General features: G+C 40.4%; 1 protein-coding gene across 6 annotated transcripts in view; it reads left to right on the top strand.

The window, feature by feature from the left end:
- The window catches only part of LOC138052876 (arginyl-tRNA--protein transferase 1-like), a 56871-nt gene that overhangs the window by 29142 nt on the left and 15229 nt on the right, over positions 1-12500 (top strand). For 3 of the 6 annotated variants that reach the window (XM_068899469.1, XM_068899471.1, XM_068899466.1), the window contains exons 1-7: positions 813-969; positions 1526-1589; positions 1677-1739; positions 2702-2787; positions 3359-3637; positions 4173-4276; positions 11899-12009. In XM_068899469.1, the coding sequence (XP_068755570.1) occupies positions 873-969; positions 1526-1589; positions 1677-1739; positions 2702-2787; positions 3359-3637; positions 4173-4276; positions 11899-12009 (804 nt within the window). In that variant the 5' untranslated portion in view covers positions 813-872. Of the gene's footprint in view, positions 1-812; positions 970-1525; positions 1590-1676; positions 1740-2701; positions 2788-3358; positions 3638-4172; positions 4277-11898; positions 12010-12500 lie in introns of those variants that run through there. The other 3 variants (XM_068899470.1, XM_068899467.1, XM_068899468.1) reach the window with 2 other exon arrangements.

The raw sequence follows: 12500 nt of genomic DNA, 5'->3' as shown, positions 1-12500 counted from the left end.
CGCCATCTTGAAACCGGAGTAGACCCTGGGAACGAAGTTGCTTTTCCAGTGGGTCGTCGTCGATCATCATTTAACCGTACATGTTCAGTCTTTGAACCTCTTACATTTGACCACTGAGTCAAATTGTTCTTCAACGTCTTCAACCGTTGAGCGAAGAGAAAATTAGTTTTCGAGCTAGAACACGAGCAGTCGTCCTTCTTTCCTCAGAGCCACGCGCGACGGATGAAATTGTTATTTTATGCAAATTAGTGGTAAAAAAAACGAGGCGTGTCACGCAATCGCGTGCTCTGCTATATGTCATTGAAAAACAAGAGTGTGCTCGCAGTTTATTCTCAAGCACGCCAATAAATTGTTTTGAAATTATCCCTTTGCTTATAAACTAAAATAGTAACGCGTGCCACACAGGCTAAAGATATGCACACCTTTTTCGCTTTTTTAATACTTTCCACGCACATTTCCGGTACCCTCTTGCTTCAAAAATTTGCAGCTGTTTTTTTTAAAAAAAAACCAGTCACTGAACCCAGTTTCCACGCCAGCACTCTTTTTCAGACTGAAACTCCAAGTTATATTCCGTTATCTGCCTCGTTCCCAGACGTCTCTATTTTTTTTCGAGGAACAAGAGCGCGCGCAAAGGACCAAGTTTCTCGTGCTTCTAGCTCGCGAGCTCGCCTGCTTCTGCTTTGCGACTGAAATCGAAGCGCCTGGAGGAGGCAGTTCCGTTACTCAACGGCAAACACATCCGATCTCAATGGACTAGTCGCGCCCCATACATAACGTACCCTCCCACAAAGAACCCAGTCCGTCCAGTCCGTTGTTGATGTGGTCGATTGATTTTCACGCCATCCTTTGGTAGTGGCTTCTAACTTGATACTATGTCTAATGAGTACAGCATTGTGGAATATTTTGGGGGTGATTCTGAAGGTCACCGTTGTGGCTATTGCAAAAGTTCAAACACCAACTTCTCACATGGTAAGTTGTGAAAGAAAGTCGTAAACGTTTGCATTTTTGTTTGTGTTTGCCTCCGGCGTGCTTCAGCTGTTTTGCATTGGAGAGCAATTCAAATAAAGTAAAGTAAAGTCAAAGTCACTTTATTTAACGTCGGTAGTTCCTTCAGCTACGAGGCTGGTATCAATGATTGCCGACGGTGCGCCCTTTACCCCCTCCCTCTGTCAGTGCTCCGTTTTAAGGGGATTTTATAAAGCTATATATATAGCTACACGCAACAGAGGAAAGTCGAAACAGACGTTGAAGTCACTGAGGATCGAACCAGGGACCTCTCGCTTCGAAAGCCGCGCACTAGCCATCTGAGCCACGACTGCTCCTAAATGAGCACAAATACGACAAACACTGTTTTTGCAGTTTACGTATACGTTGGCAAACTAAACTGGTAAATTCCTTCGAGCTCGCATTGGTGCTATTGCAACCTGCGAACGCAGACGTATTTCCGGCGGGGAAGGAAACGACTGCCGGAAATATGTCTGCGTTCACAGGCGACATTGGTGCTTGTCTTATTTAATTTTCACAGGAATGTGGGCCCACACAATGACGTGCTGGGATTATCAAGATTTAATTGACAGAGGGTGGAGAAGGTAGGCTGTCAATTTATACTTGTTACTGATTCTAATCTGATCTACCTGCATGTATGACTAATGCAAAAATCCTCTTTTCTTTGGCAGGAGTGGTAACTATGTTTACAAACCCACCATGAAGAAATTGTGTTGTCCAATGTACACAATCAAGTATGTTCTTTCCTCAATGGAGACACTCATTGTAATATCATTATATAATATCATGGAGTACATCAATCGTCTTTTTATATAGAAGGGTGATTGCTTAGTGTGATGCATTTCAAAAAAGGGAATTTGTCCTCACTTTTGGCTAAAATTGGGGATGGTTTTGCTGCATAATTGCGGTTGTGGTGTTGCCTAGCAACAACTACAAACACTATAGAGAAATTGTTGCTATAAATAAATCATTGTTGTAAAAGACAATTGTCTTGTTTTGAGGCAGTTGTCCAAGGGTGCGTTCAATTGACGGTATTCCGAAATAGGAATACATGGAATATAAGTTAGAAATCCTTCGTTTTTACGGAGATTCACATTAAAATTTTCAAACATCTGCTGAAATGCTATTTTAAACATATTTTTATTATCCTTGCTGCTTTGAAACGGGCAAAACATACCGTTGTAATCATCACTCCACATATTCTTATTCCGGAATAGGGTCAATCGAACGCGCCCTAAGAATATATTTAAAGACCCTGGGCCATGGCCAGTTATTTAAACAAAGTCTAACTTAGGCCGCAGCTTAAGACAATTAGTGACCTCCAAATCTGTCTATAAGCGGTATATTTTAAGTAGATAAATTGCTGTCTAGTCTGGAATGCAAACCTTCTTGTTACCATCAGCAGCAGACAATACTTAGATATGATTGTTGTCTATGGAAAATAGCTTAGAATGCGGTTTTGTTAAACATTGTCTAAACTATGTTTTAATAATCAACCCTCTCTGTCTACCTAGATAAATTATAAGTAAATAATTTAAACTTCTATAGCACATTTCCTAACACCCAAAAGCACTTTACAGTGTCAAAGAAATTATAATCTATACACTAAAAACTGGAAATATAGCATGGGGTAGGGCAGGGTATGTAGGTACTTTTGGACTACTTCTTCCTAACTTTTGTTCATTCAATTTGATAGGTGTGATGCTGGAGCTTTTAATCCTTCTAAGTCCCAAAAGAAAGTGCTCAAGAAAATGACCAAATTTTTAACAGTTGCAGAATCTGGTATGCCTTTTAATAATTATCATTTTTAGGTTACATAAAATCATGATTGACCCATAGATAGTAACCAAAATTATTATTAGGAACACTAAGTCTTCCTTACACGGTACAATTTTTGTCACATGCGACAACGGCTTACGACAGGCCCACGACATGATTTACGGTTGTTGTGTATGGCAGAAAAAATGTCGTAGCATTTTAAAACATGTGTTAAAACGCTGCGACAATCATAAGTTATGTCGTAGGCCTGTCGCGAGCTTGTTGCAAGCGACAAAAATCGTACCATTTAAATTGGCCCTTATGGTTGCTTTGAGCAAGAACAGGAATCTTGAGTGCTATGTTTTATAAGGCAAGTCAAGATCCCTCCCTTATCAAGAAGGTCTGGCAACAAATACAGTGTACAGTGATAATAAATTATTTTAAATAGGTATTATTCTTGATCAGGATAAAGGAATGTTTGGGTGTAGTGCAAAAAGGATGACTAAATTTGGATGAATTTATTTAAACTGAATGTTCAGTATATTTCAGCTGTAAATTAAAAATAAAATTAATGGTTTTCTTCTTTTTCGGGTAGGGCAGAGCTCCAGTGAAGATAAAGGAGGTGTTTCTTTAGAATCACAAGACGATGGCAGAACACATTTTGTGGAGCCATTGCCTGGCAGAGTGCCTTCCGGGTCTCACAAAATTGGGAAAACAAGCACAGATAAACAACAACAGGAAAACAATTTTTTTGATGAGAGTAAGTTGGAGGTGTTACAATTGCCAAAAGTTTCTCCAGTGCCGACATTTTCGAAAAAGAGGAACTCTGATCAGGGCGATTTGAAAACAGAATCCAAGAAAGGAAAGACACCAGGTCAGTACAAATTGACTTTGTATGGTTCAAATGGTTCATATCCGCAGTTCATATATGATCCAATTCATATATCATTTCATCATTGATTCATTCCTCACCGGAACATTAGAACCCACAAATGACCAGCTCCCAACGCCAGTGGCTTCACAGCTCACTTAGTTAGAGCGTCGCACTGATATCACGAGGTCACAGGTTCAAATCCTGTTGAAGTCCTGAATAATTAGAATAAAGTTCTTTACTGCGAAGATCATAGCTTCACTTGATTGTCAGATATATTAAGTATTCAGATTTTGCAAAATAATTACCAGCTTTAAATTACAATTAAAAAAGCTGCAATTCTATTTCCTGTGACTCTTGACAGTTTATTAGCTCAGTCAAAACCCAGAAAGTGAAAATATTTTAATCTTTAGCCATCACAAACACGAAGTCGTAAGACCATTGAAAAATTCTGTAACTGCCCATGTCAGAATTTTAATTACAGGAGGTGGAAAGAAAATTGCTGTATCAAGAATGTCTTTTACTCCTTACTTTTAAGCACCAGGGGTAGGACCAGATTCAAGCAAACCTCCCTGTCAGAAAGCAAAAGTTCTACGTCTTGAACGTAAAAGGCAGAAACTTGCATTGGCTAAAGAAAAAGGGGTAAGCATTGTTACGATGAATTTGTCTTCTTTATTATCCAGTTCTTTGGGGTTTATGTTGTGTAGTTTTGCTGTGTGAAAAGTCATTGTGCTTTTCAAATACAGTTGAACCTCCATTACGCTGCCTGCATTTACCTTAATTAACCCATTGACTCCCAGGGCTTCCCCATTGACGAGAAAAATCATCTGGTGTTAGACAGAGTACCGGTAAATACTACCTAAATAATAAATTAGTTATTGCACGAAAAATATGTAAATTGCTGTACATTTCGAGGCTGCTGCCTCTTCATCAGTGGATAAAAAGCAACTGTAAATTGTGCGTGTGACATAATAAAAATTTGAATTTGAAGTTATTTGCACGCACTGACTGGAAAGAACGCGTGTGTAAGCATTCAAAACAAGCATAATTTCGATGTCACTAGTGCGTGTAGATTTTAGGAGTTTATAGGAGGCAAAGTCGGTATTAAGTCCTCCTGGAAGTAACGTTTTGTGTTTGAAAGTGCCTGTCTTGGGTACCTCAGAAGCCAGAACGGATTACGGATACCAGCATATCAGTTGAGGGATGTCCTGGTGATGCAAAATGTCGACCAACGGGAAGATCGCTGTTTGTTTGTGTTGAACGTAAGTGTTCTCTGAATCGATCTCCCAGGCGTCTTCCTGTCTCTCCAATGTATACCTTGTTGCAGGTACGACATTTGATGAGATATACCACATTGTAGCTTGTACAGGTGTACTTGGAATTGATGGTGATGTGTCCCCCAGGAGTGTTGATTGTAAAGGTAAAGGTACACCTTATTTAACGTCGGACGTTCCTTTACTCTCTATTCCCCTAGGAAGCTGACGGTGCGCTCATTTTAGCTGCCTCTTTCCAGCAGTGCTCCGTTTTAAGGGTATTAAAAGCTACTTAGGCTACACTGAAGGGAAAGAAATTGAAACAAGGGGGTGAGATCCGGGGATTGAACTCGGGACCTCTTGCACCAAGGCTGCGCTCTAACCGACTGTGCCACCCTTGGTCCTTATCGTAGGTGAAGCATTGGTGTGGGCGCAATTATTGCAGCATGACTGACCACATGGAAACGTACCGCAATCTTCGACAGAAGCAGTTGTGTTGTTTAGATGACTTCTCACCAAGGAGTCACGCAGGTTCTTATCGTGACGATGCGCACACAATGCCATACTGGTTGGTAAAATGTCTCTAGCGTCTGGGTCATCTCGCAGCAAATGGAAGTTTCTGGTCATGATTTTTTTGTCCAGTGCGTTTGTGGGATGGTCCGTCAAGACCAGAGGGATGGTAGGTTGAGCATTAGGTACATCTGAACACTCTGAAATGATGGCGTCATGAGGGATAGCTGATACTCATTCTTGCGCTCACTGAACCACATTTGACGGATAGCCATGGTGTTGGAAAAAGCTCGCCATTTCTTTGCTTTTGTTTTCAAAGTCATTCTCCTCACTGCAGATGCGTTGTAAACGGAGAAACTGACTGTAAGGGATGGAATTCTTACAACAGGCAGGGTGAGAAGATGTGTAATTCAGGTAAGACTGAGTGTCAGTTTCCTTGTAATGTATGCTGGTGAGGAGACGATCAGATGTTGGCTTCAAGGAAAGGCAGCTGCACATCCGAAATGACCTGGGTGAAATTGAGGCTGGGATGAAAATTGTTGACAAAGTGCGCAAAATCTTTGATCTCCTCTCTACCTCCGGAAGTGGCACCAACAATGTCGTCGCTATATCTTTTGTACAGGGCTGGTTTTGTTCCCATGTACTGAGCGAAGATTTGTTCCTAGACATGATACATGAACAAACAGGCATAATTTAGGTCCCAAACGGCTCCCCATCGCTACTCCTCCCGTTTGCCGATAAAAATTCCCATTGAACGAGAAAGTATTTAACCCATTGACTCCCAGGGGTTCCCCATTGACGAATAAAATCGTAAGTTTGGCCGGTTTAGACAGAGTAAAATACTAAGTCTAGCCGGTTTCGGCCGGTTTGGACCTCAAAGGGTTAATGTAAGGACTAGTTCTGCCAAACGAACCAGAGTGTGGGTTGGTGGTTGCAGGATTTGTTGAGAGCATGCGTCAGTGCCACGAGGCCATCGCCATTGGGGATGACAGTGTACAGAGATTTCACATCCATAGTGAAAACATAGTTGGAAGTTCCCGGAAAGCGAAATGAGTTGGCAATGCGGAGCAAGTCATTTCTATCTTTCACGTAGCTTGGTAAGCTCTGGACCAAAGGAGTGGTGAGCCTGTCCAAGTACGTGGCTATTAGCTCAGTTGGGCAGTTACAGCCGGAAACAATAGGTCTTCCAGGGTTCCCAGGCTTGTGGATTTTCGGCAGATATGAAATCTAGACGTACGAGGATTTTCCATGGTAAGATTGACGGCTGATGCTGGAGGTTCGCCTTTTGTGATAGCCTCCTTAACCACTTCTTGAATTGTTTTGTTGTAATCCATGGTGAAGTCACGGTCTAGTCTTTCATAAAAAGTGTTGTCCGAAAGTTGCCTTTCCCCCTCTTGTAGGTATAGAGTTCGGTCCCAGACCACCAGCACTCCCCCTTTGTCAGCTGGCTTTATGACGATGTCAGCGCGGTTGTGTCGTAATGATGTAAGAGCAGCTCTCTCTTCTTGAGTCAGATTGTCCTTCACAGGGTGATGTTTAAAGTTGAGCTTTTTCACTTCACTCCGGCACTTGGAGATGTAATGATCTAAAGAACCGAACTTGCCAGGAGGTGGGGTCCTGTGTGGGTTCCCAGAGGAGATCCTCAGCGAAAAGGGAAAATAATGGACTGACTGCAAACAAGCTACACAGTGGCTTATGTGGGCATTTGGTAAATGCAGTTTCAAGAATGTGCAAAGCATCAACCACCATTACAACTGTTCCTATTTTGCAATGAGAAAGAATGTAATAACCAGAGATTAAAGCAACACAAACAAAAAATTTGTAGTTCATGAGATAATGCACCCAGCAAGTGTAAAAGGACAATTCGCAAACATCGTTGTGGTATTCTTACACATGTACAGTTACTGTACCTAAAAATACCACTTCCAAGACCTACATGTAGATCGATACTGGCATCATTGCAAGCTGGAAAGTGCCCAACAGGAGGCAAATGCTGTGGCCTATTTGCATTAACAGATGTGTGGTGTAAAGAAGACTGCAGAAAATATTTGTTAAACCAATGATATTAATGTTCTGATGGCTATTGACTGGTGGAGGCAAACCTGGAATGATGTTGCTCCACAAACCCTTAAGAAGTGCTTACACAAAACAGGACTGCATCTCTGAGACAAGATAATTGAGGATGGCCCAAGGTTTCGAGGGAGAAGATCGAGCTGCATCATCTTACATGTACTGGATCTGCAATCCGTAATGAATTGCATTGGTGCTCAATGCTCCGCTGAACATTACATTAATATTGGCCAAGACAAGAAGAACTGCAGTTTGTTCTGGACTTACAAAACCAAACTGGAGGCAGTCAATGTGGGAAGTAGTTGTTCAGTATAAATTATTACTGGACGACGCTGTCTACCTTGTGAATGCTTCTGATGGACTATTGACAGGGAATGATGATTTTGACAAACTGAAGATTGTGAGCAGCCAGTCATCAAGTCCCTGACAGAGGCAAAGGGGCCAGGGGAACAGTTGCATCACTTCATGCAGTTTCATGGCTATCACAGTCTTGCATTGTCTATTGACTACACTGAAGTAATAGCTATCACTAAGTGCCAATGAAACAGCCAATATATAAACATAGTTTGCAGATTTGTATCTGATCAGAATTCCAAAATACCCAACAGTAGTTGTACTTTTTTTATTAGAAAGTACTGCAACTCAACTTTTCAAGTTAACAATATTTAGTACAATGATAGAAATTGCACACTTTGTACCTCCAACAACAATGTAGATGTCAACGTGCTTTGCAATAATATGGAAAGTACTGCCGTAATTTTTGAATGGCCGTAATTTTGAGGACAGTGCCTACTATTGCTCTTGCGCATACGTTCTGCGCATCTCAAGATACTCGGATTTCCTATCAGTCGGTGGTGCTTATTAATACAGGGATATTTTTGTGCGGTTCAAAACTATGCGGAGAAAGCAGAACTTAGCAAGTGCTCTTGGTATCCAAAAAGGAAACTGGGGGTAACCATGCATTTTTCAGAAATAAAATGCGTGGCTTCCCCCAATTTTCTTTTTGAATTTCAATAACACTTGTTAAGATCTGCTTTTCCCTCATAGTCAGTAAAGTGCGCAAAAATACCTTTAAATTTATTTTAGTAGGCACCGTCCTTAACAGGAATATACAATAATTAAGTTGAATAAAATCAGTGCCATGTAAAAGATCGGCAAAACTCTTTTGCACGTGAAAGTTGTTTCACTTGTAGAATTTTTATTTTGCATGCAAGATACTGCCATGAATTATAAGTTAAATTGATCGTTGAATTGTGTACTTTGCAGACAACATACATGTAATTATTTCCTTTGAAAATTAAATTTAATTGTTCACAACTCAATGGTTACCAAACGAAAAACAAACTGCCCTACTCACAGGCCGAAATCCGAAATTGACAACAGCGCCCGATGAGAACACGTACGCTGGTTTAGTTTTGAGCTTGTTCACTCAATAAATTATATAGAACACGATGGTTCGAAAATTAAATAATATTAAAGAACACTCAAAGCAATTGTACACAACACAATAATCAGGAAAATTGGAAAAAATGTGATGTCACTCACCTCCAAACACAAGATCATCAATATAGTCGCGTGCATTGCGTAAGTTTGGCTGTAATGACATCACACGTGAAAACATGCACTTTCTTTGGTCCCAACTAAAATCTCCGGGGAACCTTACATTACACTTTTCACAGCACAATAGAGAATTTGTCTGCCTGCTGCAATACTTTGCACGGCATTAAGCTGGCTGCCGTGAGAGCCTCACGTCTTCGCTCGGCTTGCTCGTTGGCAAAAATTCAAATGATCTCATGTACTTGTTAAAGCTCTGTGTCCCACAGCGACAGACTTCCTTAACAGAATTTTTCAATTGATTTTGTACCTGGAACGTGTTGTTTTAGTTAGAGACATTCCTGCCTTTTCTGGTTAAAAAATCGACTCACTGAGTGAGTTTATGCCATAGTTTATATTGCTCATGTTATGTAACTTGGGAAAACCCCATCACAACATTTTGAGGGGAATTGTTTTTTTTGTGCCAATACTGTATTTTTCTTCAATACAAGACTCTCTTTAAAGCATTTACTTGGAATACCATGTCGCGCAGAAGTAGACTGTCGGTAACCTGTCGGTCAACTTGACCGACAGTCGGCCGACAGGTTTTTTGGGGAGCTCTTCTTCACAATTACCGATAAATTTTGGAAGATTTAGAAACAAACTGCAAGGAATGAATGGATTAATTAAAGCGGTGTTCAAATTTGCTAAGTATGGAACAAAAGAAGTACCATAATTTGTTTCTGCAGCCATTGAAGTCTGGAGGGCTCATGACAATGGGTAACGTATTTGGTGAACATCGCTTGGTGTTTACAAGTAAAGTCAATAGGTCACCAAGCAATAAAGTAGTAGTTTGATTTGGTACAGGTTGTTGGATGGCAAATAACGTGAATCTATCGATGCAGTGGTGACACACAAGGTGATACCAGTGGGCCAAGGGAGAGTGAAACACTGGAGTAGCGAGAGAGAAAACTTGTGAAAACCATTCTTGTAATTACATGTAATGTGGCTAAGTAAAATTTAGTCCTCCTCTTACCAGCTGCAAAGTTTCTAAATTAACTGTGTTGTGAATAATGCGGTGATCTCCCTCTAGATTGCTAATAGTGTATGAAGACTGTGAAACAATTGAAAAATTGACATTTGCGGGTCATGCTCGTAACAAGAACAGCCGAAAGAATAAGACAGTTTGGGCATTTCCAACATACTGCTGCTGGGAGTTCTGTACTGGCGATGTCATCACGTTGTCAACATGCAAGATTTAGATTTACTATGATCTTATTCATAACATTTCCAGAAGACTGAATCGATCATCTTCACCATTAATTTTAGCTACTATTGTCAAATTGGGCTTTCACTTAGAACGTGGGCTTGAGTTTCTAATTTGGTGAACAACATTAAAAGTTTCACACTGAAACCCCAACTCAGCTCCCAACGCTTTGGTTGCTCCACTGCATGTTATAAATCCGGATTTTCATCTCTGTAAGAATTGAGCCTGTTTTTCTGTTGTTGTTGGAAAAAGTAGTTTCATTATAGAGGAAGGTGAAATGTGTTGCCTCAAGAGGTCAAGTGAATTGCTTTTAGCCAATGAAGTCACTGCCTCGTAAAATGTTCTATTGTCCATTTTAACTCAGATGCCTTTCAGGTATTCCAAGTAATTACCTAATAACTCAATTTATTTTGACACATATGGCTACAATACCAATTTACAAAGATAGAGATAACATGGATTTTGCAACAATTTAACGTTTCAGTCAGATTATCCGGCACACCGATGGCTCAGTTGGTTGAGCACCGGGCTGCCATGCGGGAGGTTGTGCGTTCGACACTGGCCAGACCTACACTCAGGGTCTTTAAATAACTGAGGATAATGTCACTGCTGCCTTTGTAATTACATCTGCAAATGGTTAGACTTTTAGGGTCTTTAAATAACTGAGGAGAAAGTGCTGCCTTTGTAATTACATCCGCAAATGGTTAGACTTTCAAGTCTTCTCGGATAAGGACGATAAGCCGGAGGTCCCGTCTCACAAATAACTTCCATGTTCATTAGTTCCTTGTGGGACGTTAAAGAACCCACACACTATTCGAGAAGAGTAGGGGATGAAGTTCCCGGTGTTGTGGCTGTGCTCTGTGTGTATAAGGGTGGGTGGGTATAGCAGGTCCACATCAGGTAAATAGCTACCAAAATTTCAACCTGCTCAAACAAACAAATAAATAACAAATAACAAAATATCACGGAGATGTAAAATTTCTTATTTAGGATCCTTCCATTCTCTTTTGTGTTCGTCCTGTTTTCAATTTGAGAGATTTTAGGTGAGTGAGTTCCCACGTTTGTTTTGCATCTGGGAATTTGCATTTTGCTGCACTGAGCGAAGTCAACTGAGATTTTAACAATGCTCAATAAAAACACTTCAGCCAGGGTCAAATGAATATGAAATAACGATTATTAATCTGGACCGTTGACCCCTGAACCACGCCCCATTGATGAGTAAAATTTAACCTGCAATAGAGGACGTTTTCGGTGTTTCCAAAGTCTCATCTAAACACGAGGGGGAGTTGGGAGAATTTGAGACAGTTATGCAAACCCTCGACTGCATTTCGGGTTTGCATACCTGTTGAGAATTTGTTATTCTCCCAATTCTTCCTCGTGTTTAGGTGAGGCTATGGAAACACGGGAAACATCCTCTATTGCTTAAATTGTATATCCATATTAAAGAAAGATTGCAATCCATTTATCCCAAGATAGAAATCTGTAAATGTTCTTGCTTTGTCTTACCAAGTCCCTGACAAAGTACATGTCATTGATTGAATTTGTTTCTAAGGCCCTTATTGGTGCATACTACTTATTTTAATAATGTTATGAACCACAATTATGCACCTAAAAAACAATTTGTTTTTCAGATTGTAGATTTAGAATCAAGCCTTGAAACTCCAAGAGCTCCTGTTAGGAAATCTTTGGAAGACCTTCTGATTGATAGATTACCCAGCCAACCACCAGTTCATGATCTTCAGGTGTGATAACTTTAATTATTTTAGTGGGACTTTTTGAGAACAGAAGTAAACAGGATGTTTGATGAATGTCGATCCCTGCCAGTTCTCTTCAGAGACCAGCCTTTGTATGTTATATCTCCCAAATACAAATGCCTTTTTGTAGTGGTGATTTTTGTGCAATCCACATAATTTAATGTAGTTACTCAAACTATTGTCTAGACTAGTCTGTGCAATGATTGTCTGAGGCCACCAGTGCAACAATGCAACAAGAAACTCATCCAACAAATGCACAAATACCACCTGTTGACATTTCTGTCCCAAACATTTGAATGTAGGATGTGTGTCATTTAGTTTAACCTTTTCACCTCTGAATAATATTGTTTCCCATTGACAAGTAAAATTGTTACAAAACAGTACAGTGCAGTCTAGTTCTCCTTGGTATCCTGAAGTGGACCAAAACAAGGTGTATGACAACACCTTACTGCAGACTGTAGACCTCAGACTGCAGACTG

The sequence above is a fragment of the Montipora capricornis genome, chromosome 6 (genome assembly GCF_036669925.1).
Source record: "Montipora capricornis isolate CH-2021 chromosome 6, ASM3666992v2, whole genome shotgun sequence".
Lineage (NCBI taxonomy): Eukaryota > Metazoa > Cnidaria > Anthozoa > Scleractinia > Acroporidae > Montipora > Montipora capricornis.
The sequence above is the reverse complement of the archived record's forward strand: the minus strand, read 5'-3'. Positions and strand labels throughout refer to the sequence as shown.